Below are 27,618 nucleotides of genomic sequence, written 5' to 3'. Positions count from 1 at the left end.
CTGTTCAGTCCGTCTACTGATAAATGTATTGTTGCATGTGTGCGTATTACTACTACTTTGCCATTATTACTGAATGTCATTTGCGAAATAGATGGTTTTGTCATGACACTGCACAAGCGGCTTCATACAGTGTGTCCTTCCTCTCCTCAAACACAAAAGTCCATAGATCGATTATATGAAATATCGATGTGTATTATATATATATACCTGCAGTGCTTCAGTGTGACCCAGCCATAACAATTGTAAAGATTTTGAAGGCCTTATTTTTATACCTGCTGGACTATTCTGACTCTCCAGATGTCGCATTGGAGGTGTTAATAGGCATTTATCTCATTCTCTCGTGTCCTTTATACAGTTTGTGTCCTGTTGGCCCATGTGTTCTCAATGATATAGATGTGTATTTTCAGGTTTGATGATATTTTGCATTTCGGCTGTTACAGAAATACATTTTTTTCTTACGTGCTCTGCTTGTGTTCTTGATTTACATTCAAGTGTCTGTTGAGAATGTATTATTAGTGTTTATTCCTGCAGAGGATCCATCCATCCATTGTTTTGACCATCCTATCTATCTATCTCGCTATCAGACCGTCCACCTGTAATGTTCTTTCTATCTATCTATCTATCTATCTATCTATCTATCTATCTATCTATCTATCTATCTATCTATCTATCTATCTATCTATCTATCTATCTATCTATCTATCTATCTATCTATCTATCTATCTATCTATCTATCTATCTATCTATCTATCTATCTATCTATCGTTTTGACCATCCTATCTATCTATCTATCTATCTATCTATCTATCTATCTATCTATCTATCTATCTATCTATCTATCTATCTATCTATCTATCTATCTATCTATCTATCTATCTATCTATCTATCTATCTATCTATCGTTTTGACCATCCTATCTATCTATCTATCTATCTATCTATCTATCTATCTATCTATCTATCTATCTATCTATCTATCTATCTATCTATCGTTTTGACCATCCTATCTATCTATCTATCTATCTATCTATCTATCTATCTATCTATCTATCTATCTATCTATCTATCTATCTATCTATCTATCTATCTATCTATCTATCTATCGTTTTGACCATCCTATCTATCTATCTATCTATCTATCTATCTATCTATCTATCTATCTATCTATCTATCTATCTATCTATCTATCTATCTATCTATCTATCTATCTATCTATCTATCTATCTATCTATCTATCTATCGTTTTGACCATTCTATCTATCTATCTATCTATCTATCTATCTATCTATCTATCTATCTATCTATCTATCTATCTATCTATCTATCTATCTATCTATCTATCTATCGTTTTGACCATCCTATCTATCTATCTATCTATCTATCTATCTATCTATCTATCTATCTATCTATCTATCTATCTATCTATCTATCTATCTATCTATCTATCTATCTATCTATCTATCTATCTATCTATCTATCTATCTATCTATCTATCTATCTATCTATCTATCTATCTATCGTTTTGACCATCCTATCTATCTATCTATCTATCTATCTATCTATCTATCTATCTATCTATCTATCTATCTATCTATCTATCTATCTATCTATCTATCTATCTATCTATCTATCTATCTATCTATCTATCTATCTATCTATCCATTAATTTGACCATCCTATCTATCTATCTCGCTATATGACCTTCCATCTGTAATGTTCTATCTATAATATTCTATCCATCCATCCATCCAACCATCGTTTTGACCGTCCTATCTATCTCGCTCTCTGACCATCCGTCTGTAATGTTCTGTCTATCTATCCATCCATCCATCCATCCATCTATTGTTTTGACCATCCTATCTATCGATCTCGCTATATGACCGTCCATCTGTAATGTTCTATCTATAATGTTCTATCCATCCATCCATCCATACATCGTTTTGACCATCCTATCTATCTATCTCGCTATCTGACCGTCCATCTGTAATGCTATCTATCTATCTATCTATCTATCTATCTATCTATCTATCTATCTATCTATCTATCTATCTATCTATCTATCTATCTATCTATCTATCTATCTATCTATCTATCTATCTATCTATCTATCTATCTATCTATCTATCTATCTATCTATCTATCTATCTATCTATCTGTCTATCTATCTATCTATCTATCTATCTATCTATCTATCTATCTATCTATCTATCTATCTCAATTACAACCTTATAAGCAACAGATACTTGCGTGCTAAATAAAATGATTTTTTTTCCCGCGCTCTCGGCGGTTTCCCAGCAACGCCTCTACCCGGGTCAGGAGTTTACTTTGCATTGACCACTTATTTTGCATCACACATTTTACATTATTATTCTTCATATACTGTAAATATAAATCAGTTTTATGGGTAAGATATCCGATTAAAACTGTATTAATGATATTTTATAATATTAAGACTATGGGTAGCCTATGATTAACGTTGGTTATACAATCTCATTTTGTTAGTGGTAAATGTAAACAGCTAGTGTAGAAAGCATTTTAATTCACTTTATTAGACTTTCTTTATTGATAATATACTACACATTAAATTACAATAATTATTAAAGAAGTTCAAATGTGATCAATTAAAAAAATAAATAAATATTGAATAGGCTACATAAAGTTTATTTTAAAGAAATTATTGAGCTGAACCTTAACTTGTTATGCCACTTTTTTAGTTTAATCATCGTCAGAATTTTATTTTAAAGCTAGTTGTAAACTTTTAAAATGTTTAAAGCGACTTTACTTGCATTTGCATGATAGTTAAAGTGATTTACTGTAATAATATTAGCCGTCTGGATCAACTTCAGTCGAAATGTCATGTTTGGCGATCATTTATCAATCTACGCTTCAGGAAACTCGAACACTGGATATTTTAGGTAAGCCTTCTTGTGATTAAAGTAAAGTTGGTTTTATATTCGCACATTTATTCAGTCATGCTGTCTATATTGTTTGTTTACCATGTTACTTTTAATATTCTGTCTGAAATTACATGTATAAGACTTCAAAATAACATTAGGACTATTTAATTGCCTGTGAACAATGTACTTTGATAGTCATTGGCTGCTAATATGATTTCCCTCTTAGCAAATAATACTTTTCTGAAATTATATTATCAAGGAGAAAGTCTTAATGCGCGAATATAAAACCAAACTGCTTGTGTATAAGTTAAGTAAGTTAAGTATGCGCACTAGGTCACGGCACCCTGATGGATTTCAAGTGTTTGCTCAATAGTGCACGTGTGCTGGAAAGAGTCACATTCATGCGCGTGGACGCGTCACGCAACATCCAGCAGCACATCAAGAGAGCCAAAGTCGAAGATCTTCCGGGAATTTATCGGTGAGAACATCAACAAGCTTCTTTTAGGCCCTCAAACATAAGATGAAGCGACTTGCGTGTGTTTTAGACGCGTAAATGCGTCGCGTTTCCTCTCCGAACGCGGTTGTTTTGCAGAAAATGGCGTCATGGTTTTGTTGTTCGGGCTGGGGATTGCGAGGACGCGTCTCGGTTTCGATTCCGTTCATCTTTATTGAATGTTTTCATAGTTTTCGGATGTAGAAGATTGTTGTTAACTATATTATTTGTGTTTTGTGCTCGTTTTGATCGCGTGTGAGTGAGGAGAGCGCGCGCAATGGTGCGAGGCTCTCCAGCGGTTACGCGCAATGACGCACGCAGCTGCAAGCGAGGGGATTTTTGGTTTCAAAATTCAAATACGCGATGTTTATAGGTTTTAAAGTTCATCTTTTGGTGTTTACCAAGGTGTTTTATTATTATTTATACGCGTCAGGTGATATTTATTGCTTTAAAGCGCGCCGTAAGTGGTTCTTCCTCCCCGAGTGTCGTTTGTTAGCGTAAACTGTGTTGCTTTCAAACACGTTTCTTTGAAGAGGCAATACAAAACAATATTTATGCCAAAGTGGAAGTTTGTGTTGTGTGACAACGTGTTATTCAACCAAAGATCAATGTGTGAAGTTGAAAAACACACTTAAAGGGAAGTTTAAAAAGTTTTAGATGCATGTTTAAGGGGAAACTAGCATGTTTGAGCCAGTTTGCCGATGTTGTTGCTAGTGTTAAATAAATCCAAACGTTAGGCTGACTATTGTAAATGAAACCAGCATTAAACTCATCAGCAGTTGTTTTTAATGCTAATATAGTTGTTTAAAACTTAGCTGTTTTTTTAACTATATAACTATTTTCTTCAACAATGCTTTTTAAATAGTACATGTCATGCAGAAGTAGTTCTTCAGTACAGAAATGAAGAAATTAATTAATTTTTTTAGGCTAAATCAGACTGTATGTACACTTTGTTAAAATTATTCAAATTACTTATTTAAAATGAGCTGAACAAACACAATTTTTGATATTTTTGGGAGATCAACCTAATTGTTTTATGTTTAATTCACTTAAATTTGTAAAAAATAAATATGCTAACTTAATTCCTTCATGTTGCCCCAACACAAATCGATTGTGTGGAACCCAGCATGCGTTTTACAGTGTGCTGAAAGTAAAATCAGAAGATTTTTGGGAAAAAATTGGCTTAATTGAATTGAGTAATATTAATTGAGTAATTGAATATGCAGACATAATGTGATTGTAATAATTATCTGAATGTTTCTACGTAAATTAACTTTTGCAGGTATTAAGCTTTGTTGATAAGATAGCTGCCAATGATTTTAGATGTTATAAGTAACTTAATATAAATGACAATAAATTTTGAGAGGCTTAAATACACAAAGTGCTGAAAACAGGATTCAAAGTGCTTTAGTGCATCAAAATTCAGATTTATTTTTGTGAATTAAATTGTGTATTAAAGGTTTGTAGTCTTACACACACATCCGAAAACGATATTGATAACCTACAGGACTGTATTTGCACAGGTGTATAGCATTTTTGTATTTGAGTAACACTGCCACCTACTGGCCTGGCATGACTAATATAGCATTTTTAGCAATTTCTTTGTGAATTCATGTAAAATAAATAATTTTGGCCAATTTTTGATTGTATACACAACTGTATACATTACATTTTTAAACAATTTAATTAACATAGTTTTTCATTTTTGTAACTAAGAAAAAGTGTGAAATACAGCTTTGTAAATCTGTTATAGATGCATAGTTAATGCTGTATGTCACATTTTCACATGTCAAAACTCTTAAAGTAATCAATTTGATATGTTGAAATGACAATATGTTTGTTATCCACAATTATGTCAAAACAGCAATATATATATATATATATATATATATATATATATATATATATATATATATATATATATATATATATATATATATATATATATATATATAAATATATATAAATAAAACAAGCAGCACTATTAAGATTAATAACTATATATTAGAATATTTTGGAAGATAATAAGTGTGGGTTTAAATTGATGTGTAAAATTGGCTTTTGTTTACTTCTCAGTGCACTTGTCATGTTGAATTCCTTAATGGACAGTTCACCCAAAACTGAAAATTATGCCATCATTTACCCTCCCTTCACTTGCCTCAAGTTTCTGTCTTCTGTTGAACATAAAAGAAGATATTTTGAAGAATGTTAGAAAACGGTTACCATTAACTTCCACAGGAACCATGGAACATTTTTCAAAAAATCTTCTTTTGTTTTCGACAGAATTAAAGAAACGTTTTTTAACCACTTTAGGGAGAGTACATTTATTTTGGATGAGCTATCCCTTTACGTTTTTAATCTGAAAAGTAAATATTGTATTTTTATCAAACTTCCAACAGATGTCAGCAGAGAGCACTAGATTAATAAAACAAAAATCTATAATCTGTCATCATTTTCTCACCCTCTCATCAGCACAAACCCACATGAGTGTGGATCACAAAAGAAGATATTTAGTACAATGTCTATGCTGTTCATTTTGAGTAGGTAAAAGTGAATGATTTGCTTTCCAAAAACACAATGAACATCTTAAATGTAGTCCATGACTTTTTTATATCACTTTTCCATATCATTTTATATTAATATATATATATATATATATATATATATATATATATATATATATATATATATATATATATATATATATATATATATATATATATATATATATATATATATATATGTGCATGACAGCTTTGTATGAAGAACAGATCAGAAATGAAGTAATTTTATTGAAGATAATCATGATATTGTTTGGTCCTTATTTACTTTTTTCACATTTATAAGGAAGCACATTATTCATGTTTTTTGTATTTATTTATTTATTTTTTTTATTTTTTGTTTATATTGTAAAGAAAAAAGAATATAAAAATATTTAACATTATTTCTATTTTATTTCTAAATTATTTCAATTTTTATTTATTATTATATAATTTTGTATTATTTTTGTTTATTATTTTATATTTAATATATTTATTATTTATATCTAATATATGTTTATACATTATTTTTATTATTATTTGTTGCTTTTAATTAGGTCAATTTAGCCAAGCCCTTTGAAAAGCCTTGAGCCATGAAAAAGCACTCATCTTTTTTTTCAATAAAGTGTCAATTGCTGCTTCATTTAACACAAATTGTCTCTGTGAGTGGTGTTTGACGGCTCTCTTTACATGCAGGTTTTACTAAGTATTGAGTGAGGGCCCCGTTTTGCTATTTAGCTTGTCACGTGGCTTGTTTTTCATCTGTGATCTGATTGGCTGTAGTAAAGTAGGCATTTCATTCAGAAAGATTGGCGTAAAGCGTTTGGGGAGAGTTATTACAACCTAACAGACTCCTCCTGCTCATCATTTCTGTTTGTTGTCAAAACTGACAGCAGGAGGGGGCGTGGTTAAGAATGTTAGCCCCACCCAATACCTTAGACTGTGAATACCTAACCTCAGAATTAAACTGAATGCAAAGAGGATGTGCATTTTCAGATTTCAATTAAAGATTAAAAGCTCAAGTGTTTTTATTTTTCTAAATGACATGCACAGATGAATTGTTCACCACAAAACTAGCAATTTGAGCTAACCAAATCAAAATGGTTAGTTTTGATTTCATGTGTACTTTAAAGGTGTGTGCCAGCACATTTCTGCTGTACAGTTAAACGTTTGGAGCCATTTATTGATCTACTTTTCTCCCCATCTCTGCAGAGACTCACTTAATGTGCTTTTAGCATGGAGGGAGCTCCGTCAAATGAAAAATCTTGCCAGACGGATGTCTCTCCTGGATCTGATCATCCCATCAAGACACCAGGTGAACTTTCTGACTGTTTATTAAATGTTATATGAATAATGCATGATGCTCATTTCACCTGGACTAGTTTGGACTGAACAAAAGTAAATGCATTTCAATAGCCACCCATTCGCTCTGATCCTTCCACTGTTAGAGGATTAGTGCAAATTCCTCATGGCTTGCTATTGTCGTGCACTCAGTAGGGGTCACTGAAGTCTGTGACCCTTACAGAGGAAAGATCACACTCCTCCCCCTCAGCCTGTGGCTATAATGGAAGACAAATGCATGCATAACTGAGTGTAAAATGGAAACTAACAGTGAATCTGTGAGGTTTATTAATGTAGCATAATGCACTTCAGTGTTTCGGAGCATGGATTGTGGTAATCTTTATCCCTTATATATTACCATGTAAATAGGCCACGCCCACCATGATGATGACTCATGAATTGGGGAGGGGCTTGAATTTACATGACTTATTTATTCGTTATAAAATACTATAATATTCTCCTGTAGACGTTATAAAGAGTTTATTTCTTAAAGGTTTTTGGATGTAAGAATGTATTATGGATAAATTAATGTTGTTCTTTATTTGACCTGAAGGAAATTAAACTTGTATTTCCTTTTAAAAAATTAAAAAAAGTTTCAATCTCAGTTGTGTATTTTTCACTTTTTAAAATAATAATAATAATAAAAAAATGACCTCAAGCAAACAGCACAGGTCATTGTATTGCACTTTTTGATCATTTGAATAGGATTTTTCCTATATTTTTGTTTTGCTTTATTAAATAATTGGTTTATTTTTTGTAATCTGTAGTTTTTTTATTTGTTTTTATTCCAGTTTCCGTAATATTTAGTAATAATATGTCATTTTGGGGCTTAATCTAGATGTATTTATTATTATTATTATTATTATTATTATTATTATTATTTATTAGTTTAAGGTAGCCATTCCAATACATTGTAAAATAATAAAAGTAATAATAATAATAATAATAATAATAACAATAATGTTTTTTGTTTAATATAAATGTAATTATTATTATTATTATTATTATTATTATTATTATTATTATTATTATTATTACTTTAAGCTAGCCATTCCAATACATGATGATGATAACAGTAATATTATAATTTTATAGAATAGAATACATAACATCAAATAATGATACTAATAATATTGTGCTTAATCTAAATGTATTTATTATTATTATTATTATTATTATTATTATTATTATTATTATTATTGCTTTAAGGTAGCCATTCTAATACATGATGATGATAACAGTAATATTATAATATTATAGAATAGAATACATAACATCAAATAATGATACTAATAATATTGTGCTTAATCTAAATGTATTTATTATTATTATTATTATTATTATTATTATTATTATTATTATTATTATTATTATTATTTATTAGTTTAAGGTAGCCATTCCAATACATTGTAAAATAATAAAAGTAATAATAATAATAATTGTAATAATAATAATAATAATAATAATGTTTTTTGTTTAATATAAATGTAATTATTATTATTATTATTATTATTATTATTATTTATTATTTTAAGCTAGCCATTCCAATACATTTTAATATAATAATAATAGTAATAATAATGATGATAATAATATTACTAATACTAATAATAATATAATAGAATAGAATACATAACATCAAATAATAATAATAATGAAAATAATAATATTATGCTTAATCTAAATATATTTATTTTTTAAATTAGTATTATTATTATTATTATTATTATTATTTTATTATTATTATTTATTAGTTTAAGGTAGCCAATCCAATAAATTTTAAAATAATAAAAGTAATGATGATGATAATAATATAATAATAATACAAATATTGTAATATAATAGAATATATATAATAAAATAATAATAATAACAATAATAATACTAATAATAATACTAATAATAATAATAATAACCATATTTTTTGCTTAATATAAATGTATTTATTATTATTATTATTATTATTATTATTATTATTATTATTATTATTTATTAGTTTAAGGTAGCCATTGCAATACATTGTAAAATAATAAAAGTAATAATAATAATAATAATAATGATAATAATATTTTTTTGTTTAATATAAATGTCATTATTATTATTATTTATTACTTTAAGCTAGCAATTCCAATACATTTTAATATAATAATAATAGTAATAATAATGATGATAATAATAATAATAATAATAGTAATAATATTGTGCTTAATTTAAATGTATTTATTATTATTATTATTATTATTATTATTATTATTATTATTTATTAGTTTAAGGTAGCCATTCCAATACATTTTAAAACAATAAAAGTAATATTGAAAATAATAATAATAATGATGATAATCTAACTATAACTATATTTGCTAACTATAAATATATTTATTATTATTATCATTAAGTTTTAAGTATTATTTAAAAGCTTTATTTATTAGTTTATTTATTTAATGCATACATACATACTTTTGCTTACTAAAAATAATAAAAATATCTATTTTAGTTACAGCAATAACAACACCATCATGTGCATATACCATTATCCAGACACAGTCATAAATTCTCCAGCAAATTCTCCTGTTATATTTAAAACCCAAAACCTTTACTTAAATATTCAAACCCTGGTCTCTAATGTACAGATGAGACCCGCTCTAGCAGAAACACACCAATCCTTCACTCCCACAGAAACATCCATCATCTGCGTTCAACTTCACAGCACGGGATTGATTGTGAGTGTGTGTGAGAGTCTGTGTGTGTATAAACGTCCACCTCCTTACCTCGCTGCCAAACTTCAGGCTGTTTCTGGAGGAAATTCCCTCACACAGTCATAAAACACCTTCAATATACAGCGAGTCTTGCTTTAAACACACTGCTGGTCCGGTCATAAATTCTCCAGCATCTCCATCATCAATCTCCAGCTGATTTGGTCGCTTTATCCTCAGCTGTGTTCCTGCTCCGTAGCTTCACACTCCATTGATTTTTCACCTCCTCACGTAGTGAAGAGTTATTGTCTTGCTGCGTATACATCAGCTCTAGTGATGAAAATGCTGGTTTAAAGGGGACCTGTTATGAAAAAATCACTTTTATAAGGGGTTTAAATACAGTTGTGAGGCAACAGTGTGAGAATATGAGCAGCTTCTAATGGTAAATATGTGTTAATTCATTTTTTTTATAATCACACTTGATAAAAACAGTCTGCAGAAACACTTTGATTGACATTCTCTCTTTGTACTTGTCATCAGAGGGGGAAAGCCCCACCCACTAGTGACCATCTCTCCCTCATTAGCATATGACGTTAGTATTGTATTTGAATCTGCCACTATGCTGACACACAGGCATTGTAGCTCCGCCCTCTTCTGAAAAGAGCACAATCTCATTTGCATTTAAAGCGACAGTCACCATAATGCCACAATTAGGATCAAAACCTAAAAGGGGCAGTTTCAGAGAGTTATAAAACATTATTTATGTGGTAGTTTGAGGTGAAACTTCACACACACACACACACTCTAGGAACATCAGAGATTTATTTAGATAATTGCTTATGCACTGTAAAAGTAATGCAGGGTTCCACACAATTTATTCATGTAGTCCAAACACAAATAGATTAAGTTAACTTGATCGTTTTTACAAATTAAAGTGGATTGAACATGAAGCAATTAAGCTGTCCTCCTAAAAACATTGCAAGATTTGTGATTTTTTTTTTTTCAGCACTTTTTATAAATAAGTACTTACATTTTTTAAGCTTATTTTTTGTCATGGAAGGGGATGCTGACAACAGAGTTGCGAATCCAAATGCAGGCTTTATTAACAAGAATCATCATGTAGGCAGAAGTCGACACAGGCACAAAATATGTGCATATAGACAAAACCAAAGAATGGTAAATAAACAGGCGAGTGGTCAATTCGAGTGGCTAACAACATAAACAAAACAAACAATGCAAAAGTCGACAACGATAAGACAGGGCTAGGCAGAACGCATCGTAAAGTTCACTTGACAGCTAACAAGACTCAGCCAAGATGTGTGTGTGTTGGGTGGATTTAAAGTCCATGCAATCAGTGCATAATGATCATCCGGCTGTGTGAGTGCAATCAAAATGAAACAGGAAAGCTGGTGTGTGCGAGGTGCATGCTGGGAATGGTAGTTCTTTAAATTAGTTCTTTGGCGATCCGCAGTCACTGGATCGCTGGTGCTTGTAACAGTAACATTAGTATAGACTTTAAAGTAAATGTAGTTTTTGGTTTTGTTTAAACTCACCATTGTTAAACTACTTAATAAAGTACTAAACTACTGCTAAACTACTTTTAAAGTGCTGTTTAATGGAGAGATTTATTTAAAACACATTTAATAACATTGTAATTTCTTTTGTCTTTACCATGATGATGCCTAATATTTTAATATATTACTAGTTATTTTTCAAGAAACTAATATTCAGCTTAGATAATTGAAAAAAAAATCTCAAGGGGGCTAATAATAGTGACCATAAAATATGATTATATTAAAAGTAATCAGGTAAAATCCTTCAGAATATTGACAACATATGAATTTATCAATAACTTTTGAAATGAGTAAAATGTGTTGTAATCATTCCTTTATTCATTCATTCGTTCATTAATTAATTCATTTTCCATCTGCTTAGTCCCTTTATTCATAAGAGGTCGCTCTGATGCCCTTCCAGCTGCAACCCAGTACTGGGAAACACCCATACACTCTCACATTCACACTCATACACTACAGCTAATTTCGTTTATTCAATTCATCTGTAGCACATATGTTTGTACTGTGGGGGAAACCAGAGCACCCACAGGAAACACATTCCAACACGGGGAGAAAATGCAAACTCCACACAGAAATGCCAACTGACCCAGCCGGGGCTTGAACCAGCGACCTTAATGCTGTGAAGCGACAGTGCTAACCACTGAGCCACCATGCTGCCTTGTAATTAATAATAATCAATTAATTACAAATAATTGTTATATAATATAAATAGATAAATATAATGAATAAAAATGTACAACAACAACAATATTTGCATTTATTTATGATGGATGCACTTTTCTTAAACTCAAAGTGCTACAATATACAAAATAAAATATCAACCAAAGCCAGAGTTATTTACATAACTTGCCATAGTATCACTTTCTGCAATGGTGCTGTGGTTAGCATGGTCGCCTCACAGCAAGGAGGTCACTGGCTCGCCCGGCTGGGTCAGTTGTCATTTCTGTGTGGAGTTTGCATGTTCTCCCCTTCTTGGCGTGGGTTTCCTCCGGTTTCCCCCACAGTCTAAACACATGCGGCACAGGTAGTGTATGTGTGTGAACGCAAGAGTGTGTGGGTGTTTCCCAGTGCTGGGTTGCTGCTGGAAGGGCATCCATTGCATAAAACATATGCTGGATAAGTTGGCGGTTCATTCCGCTGTGGCGACTTCTGATTAATAAAGGGAACAAACTGAAAAGAAAATGAATGAAGGAATGACTGAATAATAAACGGACAGTAATTAAATGAAGAATTAAACCCTTTACTAAAAAGAAAAGTAAAAAAGCATACAGTTTGATGATACAACATTGCTAAAGTGTAGGAAAAAAACATTTAAAATATTTATTTTAGAAGTTTTCTTTACATTAGACTGAAAAATCAAACACTTTAGGAATTAGCCAAAAATAGTATCGTCACAGGTGCATGAAAAAGCTGGGTTTTTGCCTGTAATATCTTGCCTTAAGCATATAAACAATATTAACACTAGCTGTATTTCCAACTCCACTAATAAACCCTTTTTCTCTAATAGTCCCCGCGATGCAGAGCTCCATTAATCACAGCTGTGAAATATTGGCATCCGTAACCCAAACAGAAGAGATATCATCCAATTTATCCAGTGGAAAAATGGAGACGTGTATTAAATCAACGCTTTTGTTTCAGAGCCAGACGTTTTCGCAAATACTCATCGAGACAGTGTCAGGCGGCGGCCATCAATAATGCAAACTTTAATAAAGTCTCATTTACAAAAGCACGAGCTGAAGCTCTGAATGCATATGAGTCATATCAGCCAGATCTGCCATCCAAAACACGCTGGCATGAACTCAGCCAACGAGACTTCAGATCATCATTTCTGCATAATGAGTTTGTCTGCGCTGGATTATTCAGCCTGACACGCTGACATAAGTGTTAATAACACAGATAAGCAGCGTTATAACTGAATATTATTAACTGCGTGTGCTTTCGGGGATGCAATGGAAAGAGCTTTAGAGTGAACGTTTACAAATGTGATTGTTTTCTGTGGTGGTAATATACTGGAGGATTAAATAAGCTGTTGTGACTATATATTGCATCATAATATGTTATAAAAAATGTAGGACTGCAACATTTTGCATGTTATTTAATGCATTTTAATTTAATTTGCATGTTATTTAATGCATCATAATTTTATGGTAATGGCATATTAAATTTATATAGACATATGCTGTTATAGATAAGTTATACATTATTTATAAAACTGCATTTAAAAGCTTCAGATGTATGTAGAATGTCATAAAACATTAAAACAAACTTAAATCTGTAATTTTAGGTAGGAGAAATATGAATTTTTAATAGCAGATGGCGCTCTTGGCTAGTTTTTAATAGCAGATGCCCCTCTAGGTTAGTTTTTAACACCAGACGGCGCTCTAGGTTAGTTTTTAACACCAGGCTGCGCTCTAGGTGGTGCTCTATGCAAGTTTTTAACTGGAGACGGCGCTCTAGAGTAGTTTTTAACAGCGGGTGTTGGTCTAGGCTAGATTTTAACAGCCGATGGCACACTAGGCTAGTTTTTAACAGCAGACGGCGCTCTAGGGTAGTTTTTAACAGCAGATGGTGCTCTAGGCTAGTTTTTAACAGCAGACGGGGCTCTAGGCTAGTTTTTAACAGCAGACGGCACTCTAGGCTAGTCTTTAACAAGAGATTGTGCTCTAGGCTAGTTTTTAACCGCAGACGGCGCTCTAGACTAGTTTTTAACCGCAGACAGCGCTCTAGGCTAGTTTTTAACAAGAGATGGTGCTCTAGGCTAGTTTTTAAACGCAGACGGCACTCTAGACTAGTTTTTAAACTGCAGACGGCGCTCAAGGCTTGTGTTTAACAGCAGACGGCGCTCTAGGCTAGTTTTAACAAGAGACGGTGCTCTAGGCTAGTTTTTAACTGCAGACGGTGCTCTAGACTAGTTTTTAACTGCAGACGGCGCTCTAGGCTAGTTTTTAACAGCAGACTGCACTCTAGGCTAGTTTTTAACAAGAGATTGTGCTCTAGGCTAGTTTTTAACAGCAGATGGCGCTCTAGGCTAGTTTTTTGCAAGAGATGGTGCTCTAGGCTATTTTTTAACAAGAGATGGTGCTCTAGACTAGTTTTTCACCGCGGACGGTGCTCTAGGCTAGTTTTTAACCTGCAGATGGTGCTCTAGGCTAGTTTTTAATAGCAGATGGTGCTCTTAGCTAGTTTTTATCAGCCGTCGGCGCTCTAGGTTAGTTTTTAACTCCAGACTGCGCTCTAGGTGGTGTTCTATGCAAGTTTTTAACAGCAGATGGAACTCTAGGCTATTTTATAACAGTGGATGGAGCTCTAGGCTAGTTTTTAACAGCAGACGGCACTCTAGGCTAGTTTTAAACAGTAGACTGCACTCTAGGCTAGTTTTTAACAGCAGACAGCGCTCTAGACGGTGCTCTATGCACATTTTTAACAGCAGACGGCGCTCTAGGCGGTGTTTTATGCAAGTTTTTAACAGCAGACGGCGCTCTAGGCTAGTTTTTAACAAGAGATGGTGCTCTAGGCTAGTTTTTAACAGCAGACGGCGCTCTAGGCTAGTTTTAAACAGTAGACTGCACTCTAGGCTAGTTTTTAACAGCAGACAGCGCTCTAGACGGTGCTCTATGCAAGTTTTTAACAGCAGACGGCGCTCTAGGCTAGTTTTTAACAAGAGATGGTGCTCTAGGCTACTTTTTAAATGCATATGGCGCTCTAGACTAGTTTTTAACTGTAGATGGCGCTCTAGGGTAGTTTTTAACAGCAGACGGCGCTCTAGGCGGTGTTTTATGCAAGTTTTTAACAGCAGATGGCGCTCTAGTCTAGTTTTTAAACAGTGGATGTGACTCTATGCTAGTTTTTAACAGCAGGTGGTGCTCTAGGCTAGTTTTTAACAGCAGACGACGCTCTACGCTTGTTTTATCAGTAGATGGCACTCTAGGTGGTGCTTTGCTAGTTTTTAACAGCGGGTGTCGATCTAGGCTAATTTGTAACAGCAGGTGGTGCTCCAGGCTAGATTTTCACAGCAGATGACTGTACTTTATGCTCGTTTTAACAGTACACTCAAATGCTCACAAGAAAGAGTGTGGCTTTTGTCACAATATTAATGTAAACACAGCTATGCATCTTATGTAGTGTGCATATATTGCATATTGTAAATAATGCATTGATGTAACTGAGAAAAGCTTTATTTCTCTTGCAGTTTACTCAACAGAACCAGGAGATCCTCCCTTGCTCCAAACCCCGATGCTCACCTCCAAATCTGGCATCCAGCAGATCATTGAGTGTTTCCGCACAGGTACACTGTCCCTTCATGATGTGTTCCTTTACATTTTTCCCCAAACATTTAAATAATATGTAAAGTATGTCGAAATTCAAGCCACCAGTACATAATCTCCTCGAGTCTCATCACTGATCGCCCTCTTGTGCTCATTTGCAGGTACTGCGCAGCTGAAACACATTCTCCTGAAAGAGGTGGACACCATCTTTGAATGTAAACTCTGCCGCAGTCTCTTCCGTGGCCTTCCTAATCTGATCAAACACAGAGAAATGTTTTGTTTCACTCAAATGCCTGAACATGATGGTTAGTATAATATCACTTTTCTGCTTTTTATCCTGTTTCACAGACCACTGTTGAATGTACCCTGATGTATTTTTCAGTGCCATATGGCTGTAAATTGTAATTATGTTTTGTAGGATTTGTTTATTTCATCTTTGGCATGTACAAACTTTTAAAACCAACTTAATACTCATACGCTTGCACTTTTATAGCGTTTCATTTACCTCAAAGAAAATTATAAGGGATAATGTACATCCAGCCGGATGTTCTCACAGAATAAAGCCAGACTGTCAATGTTAACCATTTGGCAATGGCCAAAATGTGTGTAAATGATGACAGAATTTCCATTGTTTTAGTTAACTGTCCCTTTAATATAACATTTAAAGCAACTGTAATTTGAGCCCTGTTAACTAAGATCCACTTCTGCTTCTAGTCCTTTCTGGAGATGGCAAGAAAAGCGTGAAAGAACTTCTTGAAGCCATCTACCCTTACTCCAATAAAGAGGAATGTATATTAACATTGGAGCCCATTGCAGGCAACCAGAATGCTGTGTATCAATACCTGTCCAAAGACCACAGCCTGGCATCTTCATTTTCAAGCCCTAATCATAGCAGCACTAACAGCTGGAGACACAACAGCTCTGATAACCAAGAACTGTATACAGTGGAGATCCCATTGGGAGAAGAAGAAAACGGTTATATACATGATGAAAGGGAGAACTTGGACATGGTAGATGCAGAAGAAAGCAAGGTGCATCAGGATAGTGAAGAACCTGAGGAGACAACAGAAGAAGCAGGTGATCTCGCATACAAATGCATCCTCTGCAACAGAACTTACAGAGTTCGAGGCCACCTTAAAAGACACATGCAGGTTGTTCACAAGGTCAAGTCCTCTAGTTTGACAAGCAACTCTAAGAAGATGACCAATGGTAAACTTACAGACAATCCCAATTCAAGCCCAAGCTCCTCATCTGACTCACAGAGCTCCAAGAATCCCAAGGAGAACAAGGATCCAAAATTCACTATAGGTTTTGACTACAAGACGTGCTTCTGCAAGCTCTGCAGACGGACATTCAGCTCCGAGCAGAACCTGGAGAAACACATTGAGCTGCACACAGACAACGGTACTGACTTTTTCGTGAAGTTTTACTGCTGTCCGCTCTGCCACTATAAAACACGCCGCAAAAGAGACGTGCTACGGCATCTCTCAGACTTCCACAAGAAGAAATCCTCGTACTTGAGCAAGATCTCGCAGTCGCTGGAGGACTATTCAATCAAGAAGCCAGCGGATGTTGTGTTGAGCAAGGATCTGTCCAAAGATCGAGATCAACAAGAGTTAAAAGCCCACTCCAAGCATGCTTCGCCATATGTGACACGGAAGAATCTGTCGAAAACAGCACTCCGCAACAAGACCTCAAAGACTGGTAATAAGGTGCACCACAAAAAGGAGGTGAAAAAAGTGAAGCCTGACAGCCCGAAAGGGAGTGTCACTAAGAAATCAGTGCATGTGTGTGACGTCTGTGGGGAGAGCTTCATGAAGACAAGGTATCTGGGGCTGCACAAGAGAATGCATCTGAAAACTGCATCCAGGAGCGCAGGAGTCAGAACAAGATCAAAGGCCATGCTTTGGTGAGTGCATTAGTTAGATTATTTATAAAGCGCAATAAAAAACATATATAAAACAACATAGAATACATCCAACATACTCCACAGCATCAATGATAAACAAGAAGACACCAGATAGGTACAATAGGATCAATTTTCTCCCGATTTAAAAGGTCTTTCTAGGAGGTCTAGTTTGAGGCTGCATTTACACTGCAGATCTTGATGGTCAATTCCGATTTTGTAACTCTATCTGATTTTTTTGGTGACCTCCTTACATCATCGTTTAAAAGTGACTCGTATCTATTCGATTGACTGCATTTACACTGCAGATGGCAAAAGGCGCAATGAACAGGAAAAAAAGAGCGGGCGCTGACTGACAGCTAAAAGAGCGGCCTTTTCCTGTATTTAATCTGTTTGCATTTTTTTAAAATTCTTTTTGACAAGCTGTTTTACTATCTTTTATGACAGAAAAGTTCTCATTTGGCCATCTTCTTTTAATCTAGGCTTTTTAATAAACCAGTAGGCGTCTTAATGTAATGTCCATGGCATGATTTATGCACGTGATGTATACAATAGTTTTATATTAGTTTATACTGGTTAGTGGTTTATACTGGTCTCTCTCTCTCTCTCTCTCTCTCTCTCTCTCATTAAAATGCCTAAATACTTGTGCTACATGTAGGCATGGGACGATAACCGTTTTCAAGGTATACCACGGTTTGGAAAAGTCAAGGTTTTAAACCGTAATAATTTTCTGTTATACCATTCATTCATTCATTCATTTTCTTTTTGGCTTAGTCCCTTTATTAATCTGGGGTCGCCACAGCGGAATTAACCGCCAACTTATCCAGCATATGTTTTACGCAGCGGATGCCCTTTCAGCTGCAACCCATCTCTGGGAAACATCCATACACACTCACTCACACTCATACACTACAGACAATTTAGCCTACCCAATTCACCTGTACCGCATGTCTTTGGATTGTGGGGGAAACCGGAGCACCCGGAGGAAACCCACGCGAACGCAGGGAGAACATGCAAACTCCACACAGAAACGCCAACTGACCTAGCTAAGGCTCGAACCAGCAACCTTCTTGCTGTGAGGCGACAGCACTACCTACCGCGCCACTGCGTCGCCCCTGTTATACCATTCCTAAGGTATTTTTTTATTCACTTTTTTGTTTGTTTTTAGGACAGCAGTATCGCCAACAGAAAAGATCTCTTAAGATGTTTTAAATTGTAAAGAAATCAGTGTTTTTGTAACAAATGAAGACAGCAAAAATCAACAATTATTTTGAATTATTTAGCATGACATGTTTACTGCTCCAAAATATTTAAAATGTTTCTCAAAATAAAAATAAATATTGCGTTCAAAAGGAAAAAAGTTTGTTTTTTACCCAGACATTTAGAAAGAATATATTATATAGCAGTAATCACAATACCGTAATACTGTGAAGCGGTGATATTTTTATACAAGGTTCTCATACCGTCAGAAACTTATACCGGCCCGTGCCTAGCTACATGACAGTATAAAAGCCTTTTTAGTCCTCGTGTATGAGATTTAGGGTTTGGGACTCTGCTGAAGTCTTCTCTGAAACGAAAGCGTCAGACTTGACGTCATTTGTTTTTATTGATGCGCGACTCTCATTGACAGGTGAAAAGTAGGTCTACCTGTTTACACTGCAGACACGATGGCACAGATCCGATTCATATCGGATAAATTTCCACATATGAACAATGCCTGAATCTGATTTGAGTAAATCGGAATCCATGTGATTTGTTCCTGCTTACACGTACATGGGCCGTATCCGATCTGTGCCACATGGAAGAAAAAAAGTCTGAATTGAGTCACTTGAACCGTGCAGTATATATGCAGCCTAAGTTTCCCTCTGAACAAAGATTCATTGGAAATTGTACTAATGGACATAGGTAGCCCGTTCCACGTTTTAGGGGCTACTACAGAGAAAGCTTGATCTCCTTTTTTCTTCAATTTGGATCTGGGAACAACTAGCGTTTTCTGGTTTGTTGACCTTAAACATCTGCCAGATATTTTAACAGTAATAAGATTAGAGAGATAAGTCAGAGCCTGGCCATTTAATATCTTAAAAACAATAACAATTATAACCTTTATTTAAACAGGTAAGTCAATTGAGAACCAGTTCTCATTTACAATGACGACCTGGCCAAGAGGCAACATAAATGGCAGATACAGTACAAAACAGCAGGGACAAATACAATAACAATTTCACAAATGCAAATAATAACATATAAAACCAGGGAAAAACTAAAAACAAGCTCAGTGATCTTGTACTATTGACTGTATTGAATTTGTATTGAAATGAAAGTGCTGAGCTTTAAGGTCTGCTGCAGATGATTCCAAGCATCAGCAGCAGAAAACTGAAAAGAGTGCATTAAAACATGCATTAAAATTTTAAACTCAATTCTTAAACATATCGGCAACCAATTTGGGGAGCACAGGAGCGGAGTAATGTGTTCAAACTTGCAGGTGCCACGTGTCCTAAAAGAGTCCCTTTTCACATTTCCAGGTTTCTCAGTTGCGTGATAGTTAGTAAACTTAGAGTGCAGTGAATGAGAGAGTACAACAAACAATGTTTTAACAGTCCGATTTGTTGAACTGATACAAGAAAAGAGTGATAATGGTAATATCAAGACTTCCAGAAAAGAAAAGACAATAGTGTGAGACTGATAACGGCAGCCAGAAGAGAGAATAAGGTCATATTTACTGTCCTGCACCTGTAGACGATGCATTAGAAACACCTCACATAAGCTGTAATTTGTTTTGGTAATGTGATACAATAATGATGTAATACATCCATAAATACATATCAATGTTCATGTTTAAAAAATCTAAATATTAAAAACAAGGATTTAAGATGCTGATGAGCATTCAATAAATCGTAACAGTCTTGTAAAAAGGGTCCATAGAGAAGTGAGTCTTTGTCAAGAATGGTTTTACCCACACATGAAATTAGTCCTCTGCTTTTAACCCATGCAAGTGCGCACACACATTTTGAAAGAGAGCACGCACACAAGTATACACAGTGAGCAAACACATGGAGCAGTGGGCTGCTATTGCTTTCAGCATCTGGGAAACAGTTTTAGGTGCCTCGCTGATGGGTATCAAAGTAAAACAGCATAAACAGTAAAACAATTAGTTATTTTACTTAAAGAAAGCGAGTGGTTATTGAAGAGCGAGAGCGCAACCTTCAAATCCTGCTGGGACCGGCAATTGAACAAGTAACCTTCAAGTTACAAGTCCAACTCACCAACCATTAGGTCACCGTCAATACATCACACAATCTGCCCTTCAAACCCTAGTGAGATGACTAGCTGTCTACTAGGACTGCACAAATGCAAATCTTTAATTCTTTTTTTAATTAATTAATTAATTATTAATATATATATATATATATTTACTTATGGGCCTTTTGACAGTAAAACCAGCTCTGAAATCAGCAGTAAATCTTCAGCACCAGATAAGATGTGCATGAGAGTCCCACGTTTTGCTGAATTGTGATCTTGATTTAATTTCAGTTAATTGTGCTGGCCAAACTCGGTCCTGCAGAGTTTTGCTCAAACACTAATTAAACACACCTGAACCTCTGTCTTTCGGATGAGATGTTAAACCGAGGTCCTGACTCTCTGTGGTCGTTAAAAATCCCAGGATGCCCTTGGAAAAAGAGTAGCGGTTTAACCCCTGGCCAAATTTGCCCTCTGGCCTCTGTCCATCATGGCCTCCTAACCATCCCCATATCATAATTGGCTTCATCACTTTGTCTCCTCTCCACCAATCAGCTGGTGTGTGGTGTGCAGTCTGGTGCAATATGGCTGCCGTTGCATTATCCGGGTGGATGCTGCACACTGGTGGTGGATGAGGAGATTCGCCCCAAAAATGTGTAAAGTGCTTTGAGTGTCCAGAAAAGTGCTATATACATGTAAGGAATTATTATTATTAATTATGAATGGGCTAATCAGTGTCTTCAAGATAACTAAAAAGCTACAAACAGTTGTGTTTGATTAGGATTGCAGCTAAACTCAGCTGGACACCGGCCCTCTAGGGCCAAGTTTGCTCATCTCTGGTCTACTGCCTACAAACACTGTAAATAAAGCAATAAGTTGTTTTACTTAAAGAAAGTGACTAAACCTGATGCCTTAAAAGCCAAACTTCATTAAGGCCACAGGTTTACTAACTTTAAAAAAATAAAGTCAACTAATTGCTTTTTACAGTGAGTGAGTTTCCCAGAAGGCAGAAATCTAACTGAAATGAACTGATATCCAGAACTCTACACTGGTAACACTCATTCAACATTCAGTTGAATTAGGTGGAGTTAGACAAGAGCATGGTGCAAAAGTTAATGCATCGATACTACAATTTGGAGCAATACATTGCACACATGAACATTGCTTAAACATTCAAGTATTTTTCTTTTTACATCAGGGTGTTTAATTAAATACAAGTATTTACAAGACATGCAAGACAAGACATTAAATCTTGCATTATTATCCACAAACTTTATATTTATTTGCTTACTCAATGTAATGCATTTTATATTGTCATCTTAGGAAAAAAATGCGTCGAATCCTGACTTCAGATTCACCAGCACATTTTAGAATCACAGATCAGATCACCTTCATTATGCAAAATTTGACAAAAAAAGCACACAGTTCTGCTTTAAATTTTAATTAATAATATTTTTTTTACATTTAAATAGCGCTTTTTTGGGTACTCAAAGTGCTTTACACATTTTGGGTGGAATCTGCTCATCATATTTTGTCCAAAACATCTCAAAACTCTGTATAAATTATTTTATTGTAATGCATTCTGCTAAAATGCATCCCATTCTGCCCTGATTTGGCCAGAGCATCTCAGAAGACAGATCATTTCACTGCAGTGCATTCAGCAGTCTGCTTTGAATTTGGCCAAAACATCTCAAAAGGCATATCACTTTCATCATAATGTGTCCTGCGGTTGCTTTTTAGGCAGAAAGCTGGATGTAGTTCTGCTTGTGAGTTTACTCAGAACATGTCAGAAGGCAGAGCACTTCATCATTATGAATCCTACAATTGGCTTTTGTTGAAAATGCTTAAAATTCTCCTCAAGTTGGACTTAAACATCCCTATTATACAAAATATGACTTTTGTAAGGGGTTTAAACACAGATGTGTGGCAGCGGTGTGTGAATATAACCCGTTTCTAATAGGAAAAAAGTATTAATTTATTTTTTATAATCGCACTTGATGAAAACAGTCTGTAGAAACACTTTGATTGACATTCTTCCTTTGTACGTGTCATCAGAGTAGGAAAGCCCCGCCCATTAGTGACCTTCTCTTCCTCATTAGCATAGAACATCAGTCTTGTTTTTGAATCTGCCACTATGCTGACACACAGACATTTGTAGCTCCGCCCTCTTCTGAAAAGAGCGCAGCCTCAATTGAATTTAAACCGACAGTTATTAAAATGGCACAATTAGGATCAAAGCCTAGGATAACACATTATCTGTGGTGTATTTTGCGCTGAAACCACTACACACTCTAGGGACTCAGAGACTTATTTTACATCTTGTATAAAGGTGCATAATAGCTCCACTTTAAATGGTACAGTAGGCTACCTCAATGTGCAATTGCCTTTTTGGCATTAACTGCACACATTTATCTGGTATCATTTGCCAGTTTGGCAAAAATGCATGCAATACTGCCAAAACATTTCAGTAGGCAGATCATGCAATCACAATGCTTTCTGTTGGGCAATTAATAATTATGGCTAATAATGACTGTATCTTCATGGGCAAAAAAAGCATGCAATTCTGCCTTCAATTTTGCTAGTACTATACCACCTTTCCTAAGGCTTGTTTTTGATGCAAAATTGAGCTAATGATGACTTAAAAGACCAGGCAGGTTGGCAAGTCACTAGTTTTTGTGCTTGTGTTCGTTCTGCCTCCTGGATTTGGCTGGCACAGCAGCCGGTGTGTGTTGAAGCGGGAGTTGGTTGATTGGCGGATTGCAACCACAGCCTTGCTGCTAATGAATAGGAGGAATCCCAGGGTGGACTTCCTGCACGGAAGAATGAAGCATGGATGCCACAGCAAGGCCCTGGAAATTAGGTCTCACCTCAAGGTTTAAAGAGCCCTCGGGGTCCCCGTTGAGCCGAGAGGGGCACTTCTTTAAGAAGCAATTAAGATAAGTCACCCGTGGCCTTGGAAACAGCGCCAGTTTGGTATTAATCATGCCGCTCCGTCACAGGACCGCGGAGACCAGACAAGCGCTCTGATCTTCAAATAAGGTTGCCTTGGGTTTCCATGGCCATTTATCACTTGCTTTTTTTTCTTATTGACATTGATGCTTCATATTGTCCCAAAAATGCATGCAATACTGCCAAAACATCAGAAGGCAGATCATGCAATCACAAATCTTCCTGCAGATATGCATGCAATACTTCAGAGAGCACTTATCTTCAAGGCATGCAGTTCTCCCTTCAGTTTTATTAGTGCAATACTACCTTCCCTAAAGCTCGTTCTTGATGCAAAATTGAGCTAAGAATTAGGCATGGGACAATAACTGGTTACAAGGCTTACCGCAGTTTTGAAAAGTAAAGGTTTTAGAAAAGCTAAACTTTTCTGCTATACTGTTTATACAGTATGTTAAGGGGTTTCAAACGTTTTTCTTGGTATTAATCACACCGCTCCTTTACACAACTGCAGAGACCAGACAAGCGCTCTGATCTTTAAATAAGGTTGCCTTGGGTTTCCATTGACATGTGTCACTTGCTTTTTCTTCTTCTTCACATTAATCTTGTGTCAAAAATGCATGCAATGCTGCCAAAACATCAGAAGGCAGATCATGCAATCACAGTTGTTCCTGCAGTTCCCTGTTTGGCAGAAATGCTTGCAATATTTCAGTGTGAGCACTTATCTTCAAGGCCAAAAAGCATGCAATTCTGCCTTCAGTTTTACTATTACAATACTACGTTCCCTAAGGCTTGTTATTGATGCAAAGTTGAGCTAATGATTATGCATGGGACAATTTCAAGGTTTACTGCAGTTTGGAAAATCCAAGGCTAAACGTTTCTGTTATACTGTTCATACAGTAGGTAAGTTTTTATTTAATGCGTTTACATTTTTTTTGGTATTAATCACAATGCTCCGTCACAGGACCACGGAGACCAGACAAAATCTCTAATCTTAGGTTGCCTTGGGTTTCCATGGCCATTTTTGACTTGCTTTTTTCCCCGTTCACATTAATGCCTCATATTGTCCCAAAAATGCATGCAATACCGCCAAGACATCAGAAGGCAGATCATGCAATCACAATTTTTTCTGCAAATCCCTACTTGACAGAAATGCATGCAATACTTCAGAGAGCAGATCTGCACTTACCTTTAAGGCCAAAAAGCGTGCAATTCTGCCTTCAGTTTTACTAGTACAATACTCGTTCCCTTAGGCTCGTTCTTGATGCAAAGTTGAGATAATGATTATGCATGGGGCGATTTCAAGGTTTACCGCAGTTTAGAATAGTCATGGTTTTAAAACCGCAAATCTTTTCTGAATACTGTTCATACAGAATGTAAGTGTTTTTAATGCTCCGTCACAGGACAGTGGAGACAAGACAAGCTCTAAGATCTTCAAATATGGTTGCCTTGGGTTTCCTTGTCCCTTTTTGGCTTGCTTTTTTCTTCTTTACGTTAATGCATCATATTGTACCAAAACTGCATGCAATACTGCCAAAACATCAGGAGGCAGATCATGCAATCACAATTCGTCATGCAATTCTCTGTTTGGCGGAAATGTATGCAATACTTCATAGAGTAGATCTGCACTTATCCTATGGCTAACAAAAGCATGCAATTCTGCTTTCAGTTTTACTAGTACAATACTACCTTCCCTAAGGCTCGTTCTTGATGCAAAGTTGAGCTAATGATTACGCATGGGACAATTTCAGGGTTTACTGCAGTTTGGAAAAGTCTGCTAAATTATACCATCATACCTTTCCATTATATATTTAAAAATGGTTTCGCTCTGTCACAGGACAGCAGAGACAAGACAAGCTCTCTGATCTTCAAATAAGGTTGCCTTTGGGTTTCCATGTCCATTTTAGACTTGCTTTTTTCTCCTTCACATTAATACCTCATATTGTCCCTGCGGTAGAAGTCCATATGTCAGGCTGACAGTTAGCATTTGACTTGTTCCTCTGGGCCTTAGTCCTTGTGTTCATCCCTGGGTTGCTGTAAGTTACACGAAAACACATGAAGGCTGGATTACTGCCTGCTCTCTGTCGACGTGTGGCAGAGTTGCTTAAGAGTAAACACTGGAGTCTGTGCAAGACATACAGCTTCTGTGCACAGCATAGATTATATATTAAGAGACCACTTGAAATCTCTCAAATTACGATTTATAATTATGTATTCAAGGAAAATGTCTTTTTTTAAACTGGTGACATTTCCTGATGTAAAGTTGAAGTTTTAATATGTCATATATTATTATTAATATTATTATTAATTATGACATTGACTGTACCTTCTTGGGCAAAAAAAACATGCATTTCTGCAGTGTTGGGCAGTAGCTGCTAGCTTAACTACATTTCTCAGTAGCGTGTCGGTTGCGTCGCTACGTTATAAATCAAATAGCTTTTCAGTAGCGAAGCAAGTAGCGCAGTAGCGTCCACACAAGCTACATTTACCGATTGCAGGCTCACGGAGCTGTGAGGCCGGTGTCTAGTCAATTAAAATAAATCCTTATGATGGCGAGAATGACAATAGTTGCATCCCAAATCGCATACTTATGCACTATTCTACGCCATTTTGTAGTATAAATAGTGTAGTAGTGTATATATATATATATATATATATATATATATATATATACAGTAGTCAAGATTTGAATTGGGTCAGAACCCAAAGTTGTGCTAAAACTATTGAACAACACCCATTCTTGACAATTTTGGGTTTTGACCCACTTCAAATGTATATATACATACATATACACTGGACTTACAATGGTATTACTGTGATACCATTGTGCATGTTTCAAACAACTTGATGACTGTCTATAAAACCCTAAAATACCATTTTTATTCTCTTTTTCCTGTCTTTATTTATTAGATGTCTTCTGACCACAAACTGGACTCGCAGCAACAGCGGAAAAAAGAAAGACAAGACCCATTAATTAACTCACAATCAATTCACAAAAAAGGCTCTCGGTCACAAATAGAGTGTAAAAAACCCTGGGAATGTATCTGAGAGCTTTCCCTTTGTCCTAAACACTCATATCAGAGAATATATTATGAATATTCTGTCTATTATCCTATGATTAAGGGACACTCTGGTATATGCAGTAAGAGAAATAGCTATTATTTACTTTATTTTTTCCTCCACCGCCATCAATAAGACTTGACGTTTCTGTCCAAAAATGGCCAGACGATTGTTCCAGGACTTCATCGCAGTGAGTTTGGCCTCAGGCGAAGCTTCAAGACACAAATGATCCACAAACTCCTGCTGAAGACTGGCTATTGACATCCATTGCACACATCGGCATTCAGTGCAGTTGTATAGGCTACAATCTTTTCCTGTCCATTTCTGGGAAAGTGCTGGACACTGAAGACCACTGGAACAGTCTACTTCTGTTATAATACAAAAAAAAACTGGATTTTTTATGTTTGGAGAAAACGTGATCTGGGGAAGAAGACAGACTGTCCTTGTTTGAACGGGAGGTGAAACACTTTCTGTCCGATGGTTTATTATCGTTCTTCTTTAGTTGCATCAACTGCAGTGCTTTAAATACCCTGTTTTCAGTTTGAGACTCGGTTGTTTTATTATTTCTTCATCCCAAAATCCAGGTCCTTACAGGCTTTCACTCGGAGGATTCAGTAAATGATTTCTCATTGTAATCTGGTTGTATTCACTAACAATAAACAGAGGAAAA

General features: G+C 35.2%; 1 protein-coding gene across 1 annotated transcript; it reads left to right on the top strand.

The window, feature by feature from the left end:
- Positions 1-3,264: 3,264 nt before the first annotated feature.
- Positions 3,265-27,618, top strand: znf800b (zinc finger protein 800b). The gene is made up of 6 exons (XM_056455141.1): positions 3,265-3,374; positions 7,142-7,244; positions 15,727-15,822; positions 15,964-16,107; positions 16,517-17,711; positions 26,799-27,618. Coding segments are annotated over exons 2-6 (1,515 nt in total). The 5' UTR covers positions 3,265-3,374; positions 7,142-7,165; the 3' UTR covers positions 26,800-27,618.

The sequence above is a fragment of the Danio aesculapii genome, chromosome 4 (assembly GCF_903798145.1).
Source record: "Danio aesculapii chromosome 4, fDanAes4.1, whole genome shotgun sequence".
Taxonomy (NCBI): domain Eukaryota; kingdom Metazoa; phylum Chordata; class Actinopteri; order Cypriniformes; family Danionidae; genus Danio; species Danio aesculapii.
The sequence above is the reverse complement of the archived record's forward strand: the minus strand, read 5'-3'. Positions and strand labels throughout refer to the sequence as shown.

Bases quoted from the DNA above. Each gene is read 5' to 3' on its own strand.
- znf800b (XM_056455141.1), top strand. From the start codon at position 7,166: ATGGAGGGAGCTCCGTCAAATGAAAAATCTTGCCAGACGGATGTCTCT. The intron at 15,823-15,963 runs GTACACTGTCCC...GCTCATTTGCAG, and splicing joins CATTGAGTGTTTCCGCACAG to GTACTGCGCAGCTGAAACAC. The intron at 16,108-16,516 runs GTTAGTATAATA...TTCTGCTTCTAG, and splicing joins TCAAATGCCTGAACATGATG to TCCTTTCTGGAGATGGCAAG.